Source organism: Rhipicephalus sanguineus, chromosome 2 (assembly GCF_013339695.2).
Source record: "Rhipicephalus sanguineus isolate Rsan-2018 chromosome 2, BIME_Rsan_1.4, whole genome shotgun sequence".
NCBI classification, from domain to species: Eukaryota; Metazoa; Arthropoda; class Arachnida; order Ixodida; family Ixodidae; genus Rhipicephalus; species Rhipicephalus sanguineus.
In genome coordinates, this window is record NC_051177.1 from 235,434,854 (window position 1) to 235,457,972 (window position 23,119).

The window sequence follows — 23,119 nt, forward strand, 5'->3', positions numbered from 1 at the left end:
CGGGGTCGTCTGCCAGTGCCGTCTCACGAGGCGGTGTATCGGAGTATGGGCCGAAACCGATCTCAGCTGTCATTCGTTCCAAACGAGCGCGCAGGTTTGCTTCCATGGTTGACAGAGCGATGAAAACACTACGGCGTTCGAGGTGCACACCCAACATTACCAAACCGACGCGCAGTTTTCAAGCACGCGCGATACACAGTGCGATCGGCTCCGCTCGACGAGAACGACGCAAGCCGACCGGAAGTGGCGGCACAGACCACGAGGTTGCGCCCAGACGCCAGAGAGAAAAAAATGAAGAAAAAAATTCCGCCGGCGCTCTTGGGTGGAGCCTCGCTCCTCTGCGCTCCCTCCCTCGACTCGCTGCCTAGCTTTCCGCGCGCTCGCGGCGTAGAGTGGAGGGCAAAAGCTGCGGAACGTGATTTCTCTAATTTGGTAACACCACTTAGACTTGACGGATTCGAAAAATTTTTGCGGCATATGACTCGTGAAGAGTCATACGTCAATAATGAGACTATTCCAATATAACTCAGAAAGGTGTTGCAGGGCCCCTTTAACTTCCAAGCATAGGAGTTTCTAAGCGAATGAGGGTTTCAGAGTAATTTTTATAACTACCACCGCATGGTACGTAATCCGAATGTGCTGTATGTCGTAGGTAAGAAATTTACGACTTCCTCTAATAATACACGTTTCTCCCTTCAAAGCAATATTTTTCCGCCCAAGGTGCACACAAACTATGGACAAAAACAGTAAGCTTCTCCGCAATCAAGGTGTGGAACACTCTGCCTTTGGAAGCCAAAACCTCGCCCTCTTTATATGCTTTCAAACATTCCGTTCGCCTTTTTCTGAACCATCCTTTGGATATTTGAACTATATGTAATCACTGTCGTTACTTCATCGCCGCTGTCACAATGCTTCATGTATTCTTTATTCACTTTCATTACAATCTTTTTCATGTGAAATATTTAATAATATACTGTCCTAAAGATAGCATCATTTGTCTTTGCATACCATAATGCCACTCCTATTATTTTGTGCACTATCTATCCTTGTTTGGCGCTATTTCTGCTCATGATTTTATTTTCTTATGTATTCTATAACAAGAGGTCCCATTGCAGTGTTCGCACTAAGGGACCTCTTTCTGTATACTTCTCCCCATAAGTAACCCCCCATTCAAATACGTTCAATAAACTCAAACTGAAACTGAAACAATTTTAGCCGCTGCCGTCTTATCTAGACCAAGAACAACCCAACACGTTTCTAAAAGCCTTTATAGTGCACAAAGAAGCGTACTTACTCGAGATACAAAAACGTTCTAGAAAAACAGTACTCATGTTTCTGCAACTTATTGAAAAAACTTTCTCGAAAAACATCACCAATGCTTTGCAATGTTTACAAGAAACGTTTTCGCGACGGTTAAAGGGATACTGACCCAAAATCGGAAAATTTTACGAGAACTCGGTAAATGAAATCTCAGTGTGCGATTACATCGAATAGATGTCGTGTCCGAGCAATTTTTTCAGTGGATAGTTGTATTTTAGGTGTCTCATCTTTCTACGTCGCATCCTTCTACGGTGCCTTAAACAATTCGAACAGATCGGCCGTGATGTGAGCACCGAGCAGTTATTCGCACGTACTCTGTCGCTAGAAGAGTCGTCAGTATTCAACTTCAGTTTTTCAACTTCACCGAGCAGATGTTCCATGCCCGCAGCACTTTACACTGTGCGACAGCCATTTGCGTTTCGTGCTGTAGCCGTTCACTACGCAGCTACAATTATCTTTTGCACAAGTAAGTCTCCGTTCCCGAAGCAAGGTGTGGGATTGGGCTAGTTGGTATTCCATTATTAAACTGCTCAGCGCAAAAAATTTGACACGATACACATAGAAAAGACGAGGACCAGCGCTGGTCCTCGTCTTTTCTATGTGTATCGTGTCAAATTTTTGCGCTGAGCAGCCCGTTCCCAAGCCGGCGAGTGTAAAATATTCCGCACATCTTGTTCAATACCTCGTCGTAAAATCTCTCGAAAATCCACTGCTTTGAAGGCATAGCGACAGCTGACAAGTGATCGAATGTTAGTGTGATGCAACTCTCAGTCTCGGTAGCGTATATAGGTAATCGCCTGCCTTTCGTTTTGCTGTTCTATTTCTGGCAGCTCCTCCAAACTGGGCACTGGACTTTCGCGGGACGCCGTGCGTTTTTGGGGGGATTTGCGCCTCGGTCCCGAACATTTTGGCTTTGAAATGTGGGGTAGAAGTGCTGGGAACAAGCGCGGTACGGCACCGGGCGCGAGTTCCCACTTTCCACGTGGGATCAAAATGTCTTGTCCCGCAACGACACGACGATAGGGCTTTACAATGTCGTCACTCTCAAAATGAACGTCACAGACCTTGCATTTCGCAGTAAGCTTTCTATCTTTGCGATGCAAAGCTTGAATGGCGTAGGGTCTTTTGGAGGTCCGAAGAAGTGTCGTGAAGCGGAGTCGTCGTTGCGGTAGCCGCTCTTGCAGCCCGGCGCAAAGCAAGTCGGCATACTGCACTGTGAATCTGTTCGCCCTCGTTACGCTTTGTACATCATGCACGTGTCTTCGTACAAGACGCTAAGCCTGGTCAAGAACAGTCGCAAAAATGACGAGCTAACAAAGCGCAGACGACGCTGTAACCCACGTGCGCTCGTACATCGGCGGCGCCGATCACAAGCGCCAGCCACGCCAGCCGCGGGAGCTAGACGTGACTGCAGCGCCACTAGTTCTCACGACCGCCACGCGGACCGCCTCTCTGGCGGAACTTTTAAACTGAGTTTGTTCTAGTAACGTTGGGCAGCACGGCATCGACCCAGCACGAACTTCTCAACGGAGACTTGTGCGACAAGCCTGCACTAGCTTGACACAAATCCCAGCATGCAACCAGAAAATGATGACGAGGGAGTCGCCATCACGGCACGGCACCATCGTATACATAAACATAGTCTGCTTTGAAGAGCTTCTTTCCATTTTGGAGTGCTTCCCGTGAAAGTAGCCAAAGTTATCTTTCTCAAAACCACGGTGCAGCACGACAGGCGCAATGGCTGCTCGAGCTGTTTGCTGCAGTACGCCGTGGCCGACCGTCTGGGCGGGCGGCTACGTTAGGCCGCGTCTCACCGCTAGCCACCCTTTTTCGGAGCGCCACCCATCCGGCGCCGGTCTCCCATACGTGGTTTTGCCAGCGTGGCAAGCGACGTGTGGTACGTTAGAAGCCGACAGCCCGGGCCTCTAAAGTGCTCTGCACTTAATATATTTTCGTTCATAGCAGCACATAACTTGCAATGTATTTTCGCTGTACAAAATAACTATATTTAAACTTCTACTTCTCTTGGGTTGCTTTGCAAAAATTGTGCCACTTTCGGGGGCTTCTAATAGGATGATTATTTGCTTGTCAGCATGGCAGCCTCAGGCAACTCTTGTTTATTTCCCGGTTTACCCGAGTCTATCATCATCAGCTTAGTGGGCTTTGGCTCTTCCTCAGTAACTTGATGCAACCCACCGTGGAGGAGCTTTAGAAAGTAAATTGCTTTATATTCTAAATAGGTTTAGAAGTAAATAGTTTACAAAATAACTCATTACGGATATAATGCCCTCTGATGCTGCTGACACTGGAATGCAACAATTGGTTTACCTGTCTGAAATTCCTGCACAAACGGTTCCAATTCTTCAGCAATAGAAAGAGCAAATGCCAACTTTGGTGATAGCGTTGCACGATTTGCTCCATGAAAAGCAGGACACATAAGTGCGGGATCCAAGAAAAAAAAAAGAGAGAAGGAGGAGTCGTCCTTCTACGTACTTCCAATGTCTGCATACAGTCAAACCTCGTTATAACGAACACCACATTAACAAACATTTCAGATTAATGAAGTTTTAAGAAATCCCGTGCTGACTGCTTATTGTTTCAACGTGAAAATATTTCACTACTACGAACTTCAGAATAACGAACATTTCAGAATAATGATCATTATTTAATTCCCGTGTCATCTTAACAACACCTCAGTACTACGAACTTATATCCCGAAATGCGAGGATTCTTAGATTTCAGTGTATCGGTCATGGCAGTCGGAGCTGTAAGCTAGCAGACGACGTAGCGCAAAGAGCGGACGCCCTCCCGCAAAAACCTGAGATGGTGCGGGAGGAGAAGGACACGGGCGGAGAACTCTTTTTTTTTCCACCTCCATTGCGGAGGCGACAACACATCAGGTTTTGTAAGCGGAGTGCCGGGGAACATGGGCTCGGAAAACCTGAGACGGTGCGGGAGAAGAAAAAAAAAGTACCAATAGCCACCGCTTTTCTTTTTTCCTGCATCACGTTTTACTTGCTTGCTTTATCAGTTGTTTGCGTGCTGCCACCTGTATCAGTCTTCTGCGTATTTTATTGTATTGGAAGTGCGTCCCGGCGTTCGTGTTGCCCTGAGCTCAACAACTCCTCTTACAGCGAAGAAGCGGAAGCAGTTTTCTTTGAGTGACAAAGTAGACATTCTTCGTGAAATAGAAGACGGGAAGAAACAAGCCGTCGTGGCTAAAGAACGTGGAGTGGCGCGGTCGACGATCGCCACGATTCTCAAAGATAAAGGGTTGCAGTGATGACATGGACGACGATGTCACAGTGGCACCAGAAGATCGTGACGAGTCCGTGTCGGCCACGGATGCGTTGAACTACAGTCGACGTCCGATTTCCCGGACCCTCAAGGGACCGCGAAAACGTCCGGAAAATCGGGCAGTCCGGAAAAACGAATGCACGTGAAAACGCACCTTTTTGGTTGATATTTTTCGCTGACAGGGAGGGTCACGGCCGGAGTACGATTCCCATTGCAATTCAGCCAATGCATCGTTTAGGTGGCTCTGAAAAGAGCCGTTTATAAAAAAAAAAATACAACGTGGCCGGCGCTACCTCATAGGCCAGCACTTGGGCGCAAAGAAGTCGCTTATTTTCTTTTGCACGGCGTTCCGCTTGCCCGCGATCATGTCTGCCTCAATTTCAGTCAACGTCATGTTGCCGCTGTACGCCAATGACAGTGTCATCAGTGCTCGCGTCAACTCCAAGCTCCAAGATCAACCGCAGAAACGACCGCAGAGCTGACAAAACAACACATGAACGAACACAGTGAGGTTTGGCTTGGCTAAGCTATGGCTGGCAACAGATTGACTCGTGCGGTTTCGAGGTTACGGCAGCCACGGCGCGGTGCGGCGGTGCTGCTGGTCACACCTGCGATGCGAATATGGTGTGTTCAAGGATATGAAAACGACCAAAATGGCGGTGTCGGTGGTGACTTTGGGTCGGCGGTTAACAGTAAAAAGTCCGGGAAATCGGATGTCGAAGGCTATAAGCATCCGGAATTTCGGACTTTTTAATATATTGACTCTATGGGGAACTTGCCGGTGCCACAGATGAGTCCGGGAAATCAGGCATGTCCGGAATTTCGGGCGTCCGGGAAATTGGACGTCGACTGTACTTGAGGAAACTCCGCATATTCATAGAAAAAAGCGGCACAGCGACCGAAGCGGCGCATAAAAATGCGGACGGTCTAGAATCGTTCGTGACGCAGAGTTTGTGCTGCAGCCGTCAAAAAACGATCACAGACTATTTCAAATAAACGTGCCTTGTCCGACGTTCCCGTGTGCACTGTTGTGAGAAACGAGTTCAAGGACGTACCATTGCAAAGGTAGGACGTTTGCGTTACTGAAATTCTATTGTTATGGTAAACTTTTGGGCTTTCACTATAACGACCTTTCAGAATAACGAACATTTTTCCGCGGTTTCCTAAAGTTCGTTATACCGAGATTTCACTGTATTTGCAATGTGTCAAAGTGATTTAGCTGAAAATGCACTACAGCCGGAAAAGTAAGTTAGCCCGCACAGACGGTGGGGAATGAGCTGAAAATCGAACAAGAACTGATGTTCCAAGGAGCACCACCACCTTGATGTGGTTTGAAACCTCATACATTCACCTTTACATTCTTACCCTGATTGTGCACAATGGCTGCACATACAAAAACGGGGCAGAAAAAAAAATGATGACAAAGCCTAGTAAGAGGACATTTGTAATGTATACAGACCTCCGAATGGCTGCAGTTGCAGCGAATTGTGCACTGACATCAACAGCAGAGTGCTTGCCAGCTGGCCTACTTTTAAAGCATCACCGATGCACTGCTTCTATGCTGGATATCTTTGCGACTGTAAGCAGCGGTTCCTCCGTTTTGAAACTTTCAAAACCAAAATTACGTAGCAGCGTACCAAGAGCCGAGCGCACCTTAACCCGATCAATATGCGGCAATAGAGAGGAGACGTTTATCAAAAAGCATATGTGAGCTAATGAACGCACCGAATTGAAAAAGCAAAACACATTATGCAAACCTGTACCGCGTTGACAACTTAGCGATGGCGAAGCAAAGCCCCAAGTCATCCACTCGTGCATTACATGGGTCCTGCACTTGTTCCCGCCACCCATTGGGGTGGGAACTGACTCATTCAGTGTACCCAGAACCATAGTCACTGTACCCAGAACCCAGAACCACTGTACCCAGAACCATTGCTGGCTCATTCACTGTACCCAGAACCATAGTCTTTGATGTTTGTGGCTGTTACCGAGAGGAAGCGCAGTAGACTCTTGTTAAATGGAACCTGAAGGGACCAGGAAAATATGTTCCGTTTAATAGGCGTTTTGTTTACTGAGAGATGAACGGGGGTCAAGTACGAAGCCAATCATATTAGAGACAGTTGTTCCCTTTAAGCACCAGTTCCGTTTAAGGGATTTCCGTTTACTGAGTCATAAGAGAGCGATGAATTGGGTTAGTTGGTGGCTGTGCATGGCTACTGCTTGCACTGAGACAAAGCAGGTGGTGCACACCGTCAGTCATCAATGTGTCCCTGTTTTTTGCCGTCATTTTGTAGTGCCCAGCGTGAGAAGTAACCATGAACTAAGACGAAACCGTCGCTACGACGCCAGTTTTTACACCACCTACATATGGGAAATCCCCAAGAACGTTGTTCTCCCCCCCCCGACTTGTCTCGCTCAACTAATTCCCGGACAATTCTCAGACTTTTCCCTGTCTTCCCGGTCACTTGACAACCCGTGTAGTACCACTGTACCACTGCAGCGGATGAGCTGTAGAAATCAATGATGGCTGTGCGTTAAAGGGACACTAAAGGCAAATATTAAGTCGACGTTGATTGTTGAAATAGCGGTCCAGAAACCTCGTAGTGCTGCTTTTGTGCCAAGGAAGTGCTTATTTTGAAATAAAATCACGTTTTTAGTGGTCCGCATCGCGTTAGCGCGCTTCAAATCTCCCGCCTGAAAATACGACTTTCATATGTCACTGCTGCCGTGCCCAACGTTGCCCGCTTTTACTGCGCGGCCGCCGACACTAGTAGCAGCCGAGCGGAAGTAGCGGGACCCACAGTAGCAACAACGGCGCTGCGGCAAAGACTTGCTCGGATGGGCACATTCAAAGCCTTCACCAAGTTGCGGTTGGTCTCGTAATCCTCAGTACGAAAGGGCAGCGAGCACACACGCAGAGGTTTTGACTGTTTAGCGCACTGGCGCAATGGCATGACACTAAGCTACTTCGAGCGTAAGGGTTCATTCCGCGGCACCCAGTGAAAAGACACACCGGTTTCCTTGCTGCAGCACTGGCGTTGTGCACCATTCGGGCATCCGGCAATATCACACGCATGCGGCATTTTGTCGAACTTTCTGTCAGAGCGACTTTCACGAGCGCGCAAAACACGCACGGCAGTACGCGATCCCGAAACTACCACTGAGACGGGCGAGGCGCAGTCCGGCGAAAACGGAACCTTTGAACCACGCGCGCCGTTCCCCATGGCAACGCCACGGAGATTTTGTTTTCCATGAATCAAGCGGAAACGAACAAACAGCATTTTATTACGTCTTTTGATGCTCGGAATGTTCTTTTTTTACTGCTGCTAGTTTGATTACTAGTGATTTATTGTAGGCCGACTTCCATACGTCATCGGGATCATTTCGAAAATGTCCCACTCGTGGCGCTCATCATGTGATATATTTAGCTTAATTTCTCGGTAAGTAGGGCACTGCTGTTGATAATATTGCCGTTTTAGAAGTTGTCATAAATTGGGCTTTCACTCTGACATAAATTGTTATTTGCCTTTAGTGTCCCTTTAAGCTCTTATGGTCAGCACTTCTGGGATAAGCACTTCAGGTGCCTCTTGTCGAAAACATGAGCCTCGTCAGTACAAGTAAACAAAAGATATTATGGATACAAAAAGGGACACTTTCAAAGCACATTACATACGCACCTTCATAGCAAAAAAAAAAGATAGTGCACCAAAAGAATGCAAATTGGTTTACCGTCAGGGCAAAGGGCAGCGAGAGGGAGCCATGGATGACTACTGCCCGGTCCTCCCCGTCATAGCCCATAGAAGAGATCAGCTTCAGCTTGGCGTCCACCCAGTAGATCCTGTATCAGTTGATTAGAATAGCTTAAAGATGCATTCCACTATCCATGGTTCACTCACTTAAAGGCTACGCAAGTCACATTACTTCCCAATAAACTTACAGAAGAGTGTGGGGGTGCTATCACCCCCTGTAAAGTCATTTGCACCTCATGGCGTACGCGTGTCTCGTGCATTGGCCGCCGAGGGGAGATGTGGGGCTGTGCTCGCGCGGGTTAGGGTTAGCGTGGTAGAGAGGTTAGGCCAGCGCATAGAAAACAGCAGCGACGCTCTTTGGGGTTTGGTAGCGTGCATGGATGGACATCTCTCGCGGTGGGTCCGTGGGGGACGATACCGCGGCTCGTTTCCCACAGGCCCCTCATGGTGAGTCGAACATTGGCGACGCCGCATTCGCGGTGCATTGTATGTCTTACGTTGTCTTGGGTTCGTTATGTTTTCCAGGTACTGTATTGGCATTGTATAAAGTTACCTAATCATTATAAAAACAGCGCAGCAACATGAGGACAGAATAAAAGAAACAACGGGACAGGCAGCGCCCGTCCCATTGTTTCTTTCGTTCTGTCCTCGTGTTGCCCTACGCTGTTTTTATAATGAATACAAACCAACTTTCTCAAATTGGTTCTCTTAAGGTTACCTAAGCGTGTTACTACTGTGTATTAGATTCGGCAGGCGAGCTCGTCATACGTAAAAGTCTTTATTAAATGTACACGTGTTGTTGTTGCACGACCGCGTGAACCGTGTCCATGTGTTCCGAGACTGGCTCATATTCAGACCCCACAAGATATGTCACATACACAAATGATGTTTTACAACCTAACAGAATGCTTTGCTGAGCGAGTTGATTCACTGTCTTAAAATAAAAGCAGAGCACAAAAAAGACAGGTTAAGAGAGTCTCGTCGTCTTGTCTCTCTCGCCTGTCTTTTTTGTGCTCAGCTTTTATCTTACGAGATTTTATAACAACAGAAAATTGACCTACTTGATAGGTATTCGTCACAAAAGAGGTTCGGTGTGCAAACATGGACACAACAAAAGAGACAACAGGAATATCATCTGAAAGGGCACACAGTGGCAGCAAAGAAGGTGGACGCAAAACTCATCTGCACATTCTCCAGCATGGAACACCACCTGTCAATTGGGCACACACCAGAGATGATTGCTTAGACACTTCGTTTCGTTTCTGTGCAAGTTAACTGATGGCTGGCACACACTTCCACTACTACTGACATGCCAAGTGTCAATCATTACAGCTTGCCAGAGGCTTGCGCTAGGTGGTTCATGGTTGCAACCGGGGAAGATGTGGACAACAGCGCTGTTTGTTCCCCTGGGTGCTTTATTCTTGTGTCTGTATAAAATGGTGCATTCATCGAATTGCAGCATGCACTTGCAATTTCAACACTGCAAACAATGTATGGTGGTTATCCATCAGTTAACGAGCCTCCGGTATAGGAGAAAGCGACGTGGCAATTCACTGTGGAGCTTCAATGAGATTTTCAGACCCTTTTCATACGTATAACTCAGAGGCACCAGTTCAGTTTTCCACAGAGGAGTATCCCAGAGGCTGTGCAGCTTTTAGTATGGAAATAACAGACATTTACTCCTTGCCCCATAGCAGCTTGTTAAAACGTGCTAAAGACTGCATTAATTAGCAAGTGCAGGAATCTGTTTTTCTTGAAATTCTTTCCATGTCTTCAAAGTCAGCACTGGTTAGAAGGAGAGGACACGTTTGCACAGAAATTGAGAAGGTGCATCCATTCTAAGGTTGCCAATTTTCTCAGCAATCTTTAGGTTAACAACATTGACAATGGCCCAGAGAATCCCTAAGGCGATTGCAAGAGATTTTTTGTAGTACGAATTAATTTCAATCCACTGTTGCCTCAGTAAGCAAACAATTTAAAGTAAATTAAATTGTTTGCACCAAACGCCCGTTTACATATTCGAGGAACTCGAGAACTGGTCGCACGAAAATAGAAGACCTAATGAATGAATCATTCTTTCAGGGGATTTTATGTTAAAACACAGCGCATTGAAACCGACACAAGAGAGATGTCAAGACACCACAAGCGCCACAAATACGCACTGGCCAAGACCCACGCTCGCAAAACACGGTCTCGTCAGAGAACCAATGCTAAACATATGATCTTCTTCATGTACATTATACAGGATTACGCCAGAATTCATGGATCTTCCAAATCAATTTTGGTCACCGCTTGAACAAGCTGAGAGGCACTTGCAGGTATTTCGGGACACCAAGCCATGATACTAACCCTAGGGAATGCTGTATTTGACAAAAAATTGCTACGTTTGTCTTTTCCCCATTTCTCTCGGGCAGATGACATTTCAACTACTGATGTCCTCACGTTTCATTTTAGTGTGTTTGAAAACAGCAAATGTGATATAAATGAGCTTTGGATCCGGTTTAAAAACATTATATACGATTGTATTACCTCTTCTATAGTATAAAGTACAAAAAGAAGAAACATAAGAACTCCTCAATTTCTCATAAAACACTCCAATAGAAAAGTCGGCTAAAACAATAAAAAAAAATAATTAAAAATTGCAAGGCCAACCAAGTCCGTGAATTAACTTTACAAATTCAGGAGCAAGTCAGTACTGATAGGCAGCACTATTATGATGACTTGGGCCCTATTCACAAACCAACCTTATCTTTTGCCCACCATTACGGCACCTAAACACCTTTCGTAAACCTTATGCTTAAATCCAACTTTTTTTTCGCTATCATCATCATCATCATCATCATCATCAGCCTGTCTACGCCCACTGCAGGGCAAAGGCCTCTCCCATGTTCCGCCAATCAACCCGGTCCTGTGCTTTCTGTTGCCACGTTATACCTACAAACTTCTTAATCTCATCTACCCACCTAATTTTCTGTCTTCCCCTCACGCGTTTGCCCTCTCTTGGAATCCAGTCAGTTACCCTTAATGACCACCGGTTATCCTGCCGACGTGCTACGTGGCCGGCCCACATCCATTTCTTCTTCTTAATTTCAACTATGATATCCTTAACCCCCGTTTGTTCCCTGACCCACTCTGCTCTCTTCCTGTCTCTTAAGGTTACACCTATCATTTTCCTTTCCATCGCTCGCTGCGTCGTCCTCAATTTAAGTTGAACCCTCTTTGTAAGTCTCCAGGTTTCTGCTCCGTAGGTAAGTACCGGTAAGATGCAGCTGTTATATACCTTCCTCTTGAGAGATAGTGGTAGACTACCATTCATGATTTGATAATGCTTGCCAAATGAGCCCCATCCCATCCTTATTCTTCTAGTTATTTCACTCTCATGGTTCGGCTCCGCGGTTACTACCTGTCCTAAGTAGACGTACTCCTTTACAACTTCCAGCGTTTCGCCACCTATCGCGAAGCGCTGTTCCCTGCCAAGATTGTTCCACATTACTTTAGTTTTATGCATATTAATTTTCAGACCTATTCTTCTACTTTCCGTATCCAGTTCAGTAATCATGAGCTGTAATTCGTCTCCCGCGTTACTCATCAATGCAATGTCATCAGCGAATCGCAGGTTACTGAGATACTCTCCATTAACTCTTATCCCTAATTCTTCCCAATCTAGGGCCCTGAAAACCTCCTGTAAACACGCGGTGAATAGCATTGGAGAGATCGTGTCTCCCTGTCGTACGCCCTTCTTTATTGGGATTCTGTCGCTTTCTTTATGAAGGACTATAGTGGCTGTGGATGCGCTGTAGATTTCTTCCATTATGTTTATATAGGCTTCGTCGATGCCCTGATTCCGCAGTGCTTGCATGACTGCTGATGTCTCCACCGAATCAAATGCCTTCTCGTAATCTATGAAGGCTATGTATAGGGGTTGGTTGTATTCCGCGCATTTCTCCTATCACCTGATTGATAGTATGAATATGGTCTATTGTTGAGAAGCCTGTACGAAATCCTGCCTGGTCCCTTGGTTGATTAAACTCTAATGTCGTATTAATTCTTTTAGCAATTACTTTTGTGAATAGCTTGTAGACAACGGACAGTAAGCTGATGGGCCTGTAATTTTTCAGGTCCTTGACGTCCCCTTTCTTATGGATCAAGATGATGTTGGCATTCTTCCAAGATTCTGGTATCCTCCCTGTCGAGAGACACTTCGTATACAGGGTGGCCAGTTTCTCTAACATAATCTCTCCACCGTCTTTCAACAGGTCTGATGTTACCTGATCCTCACCAGCGACTTTGCCTCTTTGCATTCCCTTTAGGGCTTTCTTTACTTCTCCTGTTAATACTGGTGGGATGTCAGATTCCTCTGGGATATTACTGCTTCTTACGTTATCATCCTGACTGTCTCGGCTGCTGTACAGATCTCTGCAGAACTCTTCCGCTACCTCAACTATTCTATCCATATTGGTTGTGACCTTGCCATCCTTGTCCCTTAATGCATACATCTGATTTTTGCCTATGCACAGTTTTGTCTTCGTAGCTTTGAGGCTTCTTCCGTTCTTTAGAGCATGCTCAATTCTCTCCATATTATACTTTCTTATGTCGGCTACTTTACGCCTATTGATCAACTTCGAAAGCTCCGCCAGCTCTATTTTGTCTGTTGCATTTGAGGCTTTCATGGCTTGACGTTTCTTAATGAGGTTTTTCGTCTCTTGGGATAGCTTACCAGTGTCCTGTCTAACGACTGTACCCCCGACTTCCACTGCACACTCCTTAATGATACTAGTCAGATTATCATTCATTGCGTCAACGCTAAGGTCGGTTTCCTCGGTTAAAGCCGCGTACCTATTCTGAAGTGAAACTCTGAATTCCTGTACTTTCCCTCGCACAGCTAGTTCATTAATCGGCTTCTTGCGTATCAGTTTCTGCCGTTCCTTCCTCACGTCTAGTTGAATTCTAGATCTTACCATTCTATGGTCACTGCATCGGATCTTGTTAACTACTTCCACATCCTGTATAATGCCCGGGTGGTCGCACATTATGAAGTCTATTTCATTTTTAGTTTCGCCATTAGGACTCCTCCACGTCCACTTACGAGTAGTCCGTTTTCTGTAGAAGGTATTCAAGATCCGTAAATTATTGCGTTCTGCGAACTCTACTAGTAACTCCCCTCTGGCATTTCTGGAGCCGATGCCATATTCCCCAACTGCATGATCTCCAGCCTGCTTCTTGCCTACTTTTGCATTAAAGTCGCCCATCAGTACAGTATACTGTGTCTTTACCTTACTCATTGCTGATTCTACGTCTTCGTAGAAGCGTTCAACCAGTTGATCATCGTGGCTGGATGTTGGCGCGTAGGCCTGTATCACCTTCATCCTGTACCTCTTATTAAACTTAATCACGATACATAACACTCTCTCATTAATGCTATAGTATTCCTCTATATTGCCAGCTATATTTTTATGAATAAGGAACCCCACTCCTAGTTCTCTTCTGTCAGCTAAGCCACGATAGCATAGGACGTGTCCGTTCTTCAGCACTGTATAAGCCTCCTGTGGCCTCCTAACCTCACTGAGCCCTATTACATCCCATTTAACACCCTCTAATTCCTCGAATAGTACAGCTAGACTCGCCTCACTAGATAAAGTTCTAGCGTTATATGTAGCCAAGTTCAGATTCCAGTGGCGGCCTGTCCGGACCCAGAGATTCTTAGCACCCTCTGCTGCGTCGCAGGTCTGACCGCCGCCTTGGTCAGTTGCTTCGCAGCCGCTGGGGACTGAGGGCCGAGGGTTAATTGGTGTATTCATGTGGGAGGTAGTGTATTCATGTGGTGTATTCATGTGGGAGGTCGCTATATCACCATGAAAAGCTGGCGTTGCATTAGGCAGGTAGCTTAAAAGCCAACTCCGGCAATTTTTCGAGGCCAATGGATCTCAATGAAATTCGCTGGGTACATTCTTTTGCACGTTTCCGTCATGCCAAATTACAGGCTTGAGATACGCAGATCGTTTACACACAAATTTTATTGATTTCCGTGAATCACCCACCTAGCTTCCCAGAATTGTTGGCAACACTGTGTATGTGACATCATTTATGATAAAGCGATGGAAGTGACGAAATCAAGGTGCCACTACAGCATCTGCTCGTCCGCAGTCGATCGTGTGTTCTTGGCCAGTGTCTCGTTGGTTGGGCGTGCAATGGGTGGCAAGTGGTGTTACGTTCTGGGCTGCACACAATTCCCCATATATTTTACCTTAACAGTCCCCGAACACCTCACAGCCACAGCTAACTATTACCCTTCGTCCCGATAGTACCATAAAATCCCGAGCAAGCGCCTCTATCCGAGCAAGCTTGAAATTATGCGCCAGACCGAGCAAGAAAGCACCCCCCTCCCCTTCTGCCACTTTTTTTTTCTGCCTGTTCTCCGCTACAGAATCATGCAGGAGAGGATCCCAGAAACCCAACTTCTCAGCGTCTTTAGATATATGTGCACAATTTCTTAGTACTTTCACAGTGTGGTGTCTCGGGGTTTCATTCTGAGTTGTCAGGAATAGTTGGAATATTTAAAGAACGTCTTCCCCCTCCCCCCCTTTTTATAAAACATGAAATTTCCCACGAAGATTTCCTCCAGTTCAGTAAAAATAGCAAATACATGCATATTCAATAAAGCATTTCATGAGAAGCACAGGGGTGCATTCTTTGAGGCTCTTCCGCCACCATCTTGAATTTTGGTGCACGACCGAGCAACGGCCCCCCTCCAAATCTTGTCCAATTTATGTTCATCGGGGGGGGGGGGGGGAGTTGCTCGGGATTTTGCAGTAGTGTTTTAGCTAGCAGTGCCGGCTTACCGCACGCAAAGTATGGCAATACCATGAAGAGTGTACACGTGTGAACTTTACCGTACTGAAACACTTTCCGTAACGCATACCGTGTCTATCGTGACTATCTGTATACAGCAAGCTGCACATCGTTAGAAATGTGGCTCATACTTGGCTTATATTAAATTTCATCTAGCCTATCGATGTCATGTGAAACATTGTATCCAAAAACTCGTGCACTCTTCCCATAATAACAATGAAAAGTTTAGTGAAGCCTCGAAAGTGCGTAATGAGTCGCCCTCTCCAGTGCCTTCTAGTGGGTCGTCCTCTTCAGCTCCTTTCTGACAGAACACCACTCGAGCTGGGAGTGTGCGCTCTGCCTGACTGTCGCCATTGCACATTGTCTCCGAGCGCTGATCACCTTTACAAATTTGTGGAGAGTGCTGTTCCCTCACAACAACATCAGTCCCAATTTGATCCCCTTGGAGCTTCGATCCCGTACCGTGCCATCTACCTCGACTCAAGATGCCACCCCGCAAACTCCGCCTCCCGCACCGACCGCATGTTCTGGCGTCCCCCGTATCCGCGACCCTCCTGTCTTCACCAGCGCGGATGGCACCGACATGGAGGACTGGCTCGCGATTTACGAGCGCGTGAGCGTCCCCAATAAATGGGACGAGGCCGGAAAACTGAGACGTTTGATTGTCTACCTCGCGGGTGTGGCAAGCCTGTGGTACAACAACCACGCATCAGATTTTCCAATGTGGTCCAATTTCAAGACCGCCATTATCGACGTGTTTGGCCCACACTGCCGTTCGTAAGCTGCAAGCCAAACAGCGATTACGTGAACGAGCTCGGCAGGCCGGTGAATTTATTTATTTTTACATACTGCAGCCTCAATGAGGCTATTGCAGGAGTGGGAAAAGAAAACAAAACAATAACAGCAAATCAACATTCATGAACATGCTTCCAGAAATTCTTTCAGTGGTAAGCAACGCACACTTCCGGGCAACAAATTCCAGGCTTCAATAGTTGCAGGAAAAAAAGCTATATTTGAACATGTCAGTGCGGGTGAAAAAGGTTGTAATGTTAAGGGCGTGGTCGCTCCGCGTAGACAAAGGTCTGGAGAACTGAAGATAACTGTCTAGAGTGTCGAGGCGGGGAGAATTGATTAGATTGTAAAGGAATTTGAGGCATTCAACGTGGCGACGCTTCGCAAGTGTAGTGAGACCTAGTTGAGGAAGACAATTCGACGGAGAAAAATCCCTGTCATATCTTTCATGTGTTACATCGAAGACTATCCTCGACTTGCGAAAGAAAGCTGACACGACCGTGTCGGAGCATGACAAGATCAGGAATGTTATAAAAAGCATCGTCGATGATGCCTTCACCATGCTGCTCACCAAAAACGCTCGCACTGTGGCAGAGGTCATCACACTGTGCCAAAGCTATGAGGAGCTGCGCTGGCAGCGGTTGGTGACCCGTCGATCTCACTGGCTTGTCGGCCATTTCGGACCAATACGCCTTGTTCGCCGAAATCAAGACCTTCGTGCGAGAGGACATTGCCCGCCAGGTCTCTCTACCCTCTCACCTGCAGCCTGTTGAACAGCCATCAACCACACTTCTGCCTCCCCTCCACCGAGCTTTTAAGCAGGAAATCGCGGAAATTATGCCGGAATACCGCCCACCCCCTCCGGCACCTGCGCCACTAAGTTATGCGCAAGTTGTAGCCAGGCCGCCACAAGCGGCCCCAGTGGCTGCCCCACTTAGTTACGCTGAAGCCGTCTCCAGACCTCACGCTTTCGAGTGGGTGTGCCGCCTACATATGCCGACGTCATTCCTAGGCCACGACTGCAACCCACCATGCAGTCCTATCAGCCGCCGCCCCGTCCACCGCATCTTGGGCCATGGATGGGACCTACTCCGGCGAACCGATGGTGCACTTCCGACAACCGCCCCATCTGCTTTGCGTGCGGTTGCGCCGGTCACATCGCCCACTACTGCAATCGCGTGCAGTCGCCTCCAGTCGCCTCAACCATCCCAAGCCAGTCAAGCTGCCCATATTACGACCCACCGCCGTCTCTGTCACAGACGTCCCGCCCAACTCCCTCTACCCGCCGTTCACCGTCACCACGACGCCACTCACTGTCCCCGATGCGGCTAAGTCTGGCCCCACGCGACCAGGAAAACTAGTCGTCGCAGTCCACGAGGCAAGGGCTGTGACGCTATCGTACTGCCAAAACCCTCAACGAAGCCCATCGAACATAACAGACGTGCGTGTGGACGGTGTTCGCGCACCTGCCCTTGTAGACACTGGAGCCATCGAATTCGTTACGGATGCAAAATTTAGCCAATTACTATGAAACGTGACAACGCCACTTTCCAGGCTCTCCCTCCATACAGCTAGCGCCCAAGGTATCCATCCAACATCTGTATGTACAGCCCGCATCATCATTCAAGACACTCTGTATGCCGTCGAATTGATCATAATTTCTGCATGCTCTCACGACATCGTCCTCAGATGGGATTTTCTTTCCTACCACGACGCCTTAATTCGTTGTGCACCAGCTGAAATAGAACTCTCACCACTCTCAGATGTGACGGCGGCAGACAGCCCGTCGGCTTCGAGAAAGATTTTTGTAAAAGATGATACCAAAGTGCCTCCAAGCTTGTCTACTGCTAAATCTTTAGCACAAAAAGTGCACAGCGAAGTAAGAAACGACGAGGACAAGCACTTGTCCTCGTTATTTCTTAGTCCACTGTGCACTTTTTGCGCTAAAATTTTAGCATTATGAAATATCAACTAGCCCGCTCCGACACATTGCTTCTCTACTGCGCCAGTCTCTCCAACACCACTGCACTCCTTTCACCAACTGACAGCGTTTGCACTAAAAAAGGCTTGCTGGGGCCATTTGCGACTGTGCAAGTCACTCAGGGCAGCACCGCTATTCTTGTTACCAACTTATCCCCGTCCATTGCTACGTTGGTGCAAAAGAACTGAATATCTCGGCAGAGTGGAGCCCTTCGAAAATGCACAAGCTATAGATGCACACTATGACACACACTTTCCCAGTTCTAGCACACTCAGCACTGTTTCCACATCCGATTCGTCACCCGCTGATATACAGTAAAACCTCGGTGATATGAATCTCACGGGATTACCAAAAATGTTCGTATCATCCGAAATTCGTATCACCAGAAAACAAGGAAAGTTAGTATGCGACAAAAGAAAGTTGGCATAAGTTTTGATTTAGCGCATCTTAGGGCAGCAGCGACATCATGAACAGCTCGGAATGATTGCCAGTAAAATTTTTAGACGTCAACGATCATACTTGTACTCGTAAATATACGGTACGTACGCGCGCATTTATTTAATGAACCAAATGTGTTGTGACTCGTGACCGCTAGTAGCCTCTTCCTCATCTTACTACTCTTTTCTGCGTGACATCAGAGTACTGTGGCGAAAGTGACTTAGGCGCTTTGCATGCGATAGATGAAGGCCAGTAAATTTTAGAATCACTGTCCTTTGTTGCTGTCATTTTCTTACCGCGGTGGTGTTTGCGCGCTCTTCGGGAGATTTACTGCCATGCCCGCACAATCGGGAGGTGTGCTCAAAATTCGGGAGTCTCCCGAGCGAATCGGAGAGTTGGCAGGTGTGCACGTATGTTGCGAGGCCTAGCTCCTTCGCCAAGACCGTCCGCTTCGTCTCTTGGGGTCTTCGTCCACCTTTCATGGGGCTTCATGATGGAGCCACAGCCCAAGTTTCAGTCTTGTTTCATAAAACGTCCGATTGCGAGGACGTGGCTTGCATCAACGTGGCAGGCACGTGTCAACACAAAAAACACAGGGACACAGGCAAGCGAGACGATACAGACGCTACTTGCGATACTTGCCTGTGTCCTTGTGTTCTTTTGCGCTATTGCACTATGAATTCGTACCAACTAGCTCGGCTTTCCGTACTAGGTGTTAACACTTTCCTGCCCGCGCCTACACCCATCAATAGCCCGCTATCGATGGTTTTCAACTTCAAATTTTGTCACGGTAGAAGTGCTTATGGACAACTAACGTGACTATCGTATAAAACAGGAACTATGTTTTCAGTTTCGCTTTTAGGGGCGTAGCTCCTCTTAGTCTAACCTTGTCACGTCTCCGTTGTCCAGCGTAAATGGCAGTATCTCTGTCCGGCGTAAACGGCAGATGGCGCTGTCTCATAGAAGTACTATAGTGTTCAGTATGAGCTACATCACGCGAGCGCGTGGTCGAGCGCTCTGCAAGGTTGTACAGTGGCGCTGATCATGACTTATTTTCGAGTTATTGGGAGAGAGTTTGGCTGTCCCCACGAGCGTGCACTGCCCCCACTTGCTTTCACCCTCAGCCTCGTTTTGCCCTGCGGTGATATCAAACTCGAAAATACTAACTTCGAGGGTGAGAGCAAGCAAGTGGGGGCGATGCGCGGTCGCACGAGCAGTCGAACTCTCTCCCAACTCGAAAATAAGCCATGATCAACGCCACTGTACAACCATGCCGAGCTCTCAGCCACGCGCTCACGTGATGTAGGTCATACTGAGCGCGATAGTACATGCATACTGCAGTTCAGGGACGATATTCTAGATGGCGCTGTACACAATCCGTGTCGTCATCACCATTTCTCGTCTCATTTCCTAGATGGCGTTGGTCCAATAGAACTGTGTGCAATATGGCGCTTGTGTGAATCGACACTAGATGGCGCTAGAAGTGCCGCTGCTCTCCGATTGGCTGCTGCGCGGGCTGCGTGGGGATGCGCGGGGAGCGAGCGCCTCTCTCATTCTCCTGGGTCGTCGCCGTACGTGTCAGGATCGTTGGTAGAGCATGAACGATGCGCAGCGGCGGGCGCTCGCTTGGAGGCAGCCAGGCGGATTCCGCGACAGTGCGCGCCAAGGACGCCGCTGCGAAACGGGCTCAACGAGAAGCCGATCCCGAGACCATGATTGCTTCAGGAGCTTCGCCCAAGCTCTTCATCATTCACCCGTGGACATGCTGTAATTTTTTTCATTAATTTTTTTCACCGCAGAGGAAGCATTGAAGTGCCACTCAAGTCGAGAGGGTTGAGCGCTCGTAGCTTCAAACATGGCGTTGACATCGCGTGCACCTGCCTCTCGGAGGACAGCAAATTTCAGTGGATTCCGATGAGACTGAGTCAGAATTTTTTTGTGATGGCAGCAGCGCATACTCGGAAAGTGATTTTGACGCATCAGACTTCAGTGTGTCAAACAGCCACAGAACATCAACGGGTATCCGCTGATACGTTTCATTTTTATCTCTGAACACAGTCGTCACTGCCGCGCTCTGTTCGAAAGATATCCGGCGTGTTCTAAAGGTCACAGTTCTTATCTGCAGGATGTCAACATCGTTTGGGACGGACCACTTGCCGGCCACTACTCAACGAGTGGAGTTTAGCAGGAGAAGACGACCCGGAGTGGAATCTCAGCTTTGCGCTCCAACGTTTCGTCGGAGCCGTACATTTCTTCAGGCTTTTCTTTACCTGAGAAATAATCGCCGAGAGGCTGCAGCACAACTAATAAATATGCATGGATGCATACACTTGAGCAAAGAGTAGAACAGAAATCCAATGTTTTTTGGGAAAGACGCTGCGCAAACTTGTGTTTCACTGCATCACGTAACTGCATTGTGCTGTGGAACGATAGCCACTACGGCTAACGTTTTCTTTTGTATCTAAATAATGTCTATAGATAGAATGCTTATATTTGCAGGGATATTGAATACGGTATCTTTGGTCAAACTGTATATTTCGAAATTTTTGTCAGTTCAACTGGTACAAAGCAGCATTGATGTTTTTACAGAGTCTTCTTGTTTTTGTTACAAATTTCCCTATTAAAGTTTTTTTTTTTTCAGAAAAAAGTCACAGTTTCGCCGCAAGGGCGAAGCAATGAATGCGATAGCAAGAAATTAATGCTATACGAAGTGAGGCTCGCCAATGGATACTCTCAGTTTGAACAGCGCTCCTGTTGCAAAGGCGGCCCAAGCAGCGAAGGAAACTAGCGTGCTTCAAGTGTCGAGCTGTGACACTTGATAGTTCGCGCTCATCTTCTGTTTGTTCATTTAACGGCATCCCTTGAGCTCGAGTGGCTTTCGTACGCTCCGTAACATGAGCGCGGACATCACGGTGAAAGCGTGAAACATCCCTCTTCCCCTCAGCACGAGAAAACCGCACGAGCAGACAGCGGAAGGGCAAGGTTCTCCCTGCGCAAGTATAAGAAGAAGCGAGCGAGCTCGCTGACGACTTTTAAATGCGCCCGTCGCGCTCCTAACGCCATCTCGCTGGTAATGAAGAAACGCTTATAAGTGCAGCCGTCTCTGAGTCCGTCCAGCGGTAACGGGTGCGTATATAACGCTCACCGTTAGCTACATGGAGGATCTGCGTTTCGTGGCGTAGTGGATAGCGCCACTCGCTGCGGAGCAAGAGGTCCCTGGTTCGATTCCGCGCTTCGGAAGCATTTTTCTGAATTATTTTTCTTTGGGTCTTTTAGATATATATACATACTTATACATATACAGGTGCATGACAGGCGGCGACGGCGACGGCAAAATCCAGCCGAGACTGTCCATATAATTGCTATCGCAATAAAATGTTTAGAAATGTATCCTTAAATGTAATACCAATAGAAAGCGCATTCTTTGACCTGCAAATTCATATCATATATTCATATCTTAAAGCAAAAAGGCGCACTGCGGGAACAAGGACATAAGAAGGGAGGAACCGACGACACAAAGTGCATACCATATATTATAGTATCAATAATCTTGTGTGGCAGTAGAAAAATTGTTCACTAAAGAACCCAAAATTGGCCTATTTTCCCGCAAACAGGCAACCATTAACACAGTACAAAGACGCTGCTGCCTCGAGCACAGCAGCATGCGTCAACGCGTTGGAAAAAAAAGGAAGAAGAAATGCGACGTCAACGCCGTCTGTAATCTAAACACGAAAGCGTATAACGGCCTCTAAGATTCACATGCACAATCTCAGAGGCAGCACGCACCATTGATGGTCGTGCAGCACGCATGCCCGCACCCGCACGTGACTGCCGTGTCTTTCGCGACAGCGCGGGCAGCACATGTTCGTGCCTGTGCACTAGTGTATGTTTGTATCATTGTATCACACATCGTGGAGTGAAAATCGGTTCGCAACAATCATACTCCAATATATTGCAGGCTAATGGGCCTTGGCCGCGACCACAGAAAAATTCGTATCACCAAGAAATTTGTATGAGTCGTGATCGTATCACTGAGGTTTTACTGTAGTTGGTTCCCCCATTGCTGACAGCCTTATGTTTGTCCAGCGTTCCCAGCTTCTGAGCCTGTTAAAAAAATTTCGTTCTTCTTTCGATGTCGGGCAAACTTCTCTCAGCCACATGTGCGCTGTTGTGCACTGCATCGATACTGGCGCCCAACCGCCACTGCTGCAACGTCCATATCGCCGATCTCCAGCAGAAGATCAGGTAATTAACGAGCAAGTCGACGATATGCTTCAACGTGATATTATTGCACCTTCGGACAGCCCATGGGTGTCTCCTGTTCTCGTTGCAAAGATGGATGGTTCAGTGTGGTTCTGTGTGGACTACCAATGGCTCAACAAGATCACTCGCAAGAATGTTTATCCATTGCCACATTTCGACGATGCTATTAACAGCCTGCAAATAGCAGAATTCTTTTCATCTCTAGATTTGCGCTTGGGGTACTGGCAAGTACTCATGGCTGATGACACTCGGCCGAAGACAGCCTTTGTCACGCCCAACGGCTTGTTCGAGTTCAACGTCATGTCATTTGGAATGTGTAATGCGCCCGCGACCTTCAAGCGCATGATGGATACCGTTCTGCGCAGCATGAAATGGCACATGCGCTTGTGCTACCTGGATGGCGGCATCGTTTTCGCTTTGGACTTCTTCA

General features: G+C 47.4%; 1 protein-coding gene across 2 annotated transcripts in view; it reads right to left on the reverse strand.

Moving 5' to 3' along the window:
* Window positions 1-23,119, reverse strand: part of LOC119382309 (low-density lipoprotein receptor-related protein 6) — a 637,453-nt gene that overhangs the window by 524,794 nt on the left and 89,540 nt on the right. For both annotated transcript variants that reach the window (XM_049412791.1, XM_049412792.1), the window contains exon 4: window positions 8,347-8,455. In XM_049412791.1, coding sequence (XP_049268748.1) covers window positions 8,347-8,455 — 109 coding nt within the window. The remainder of the gene's footprint in view (window positions 1-8,346; window positions 8,456-23,119) is intronic.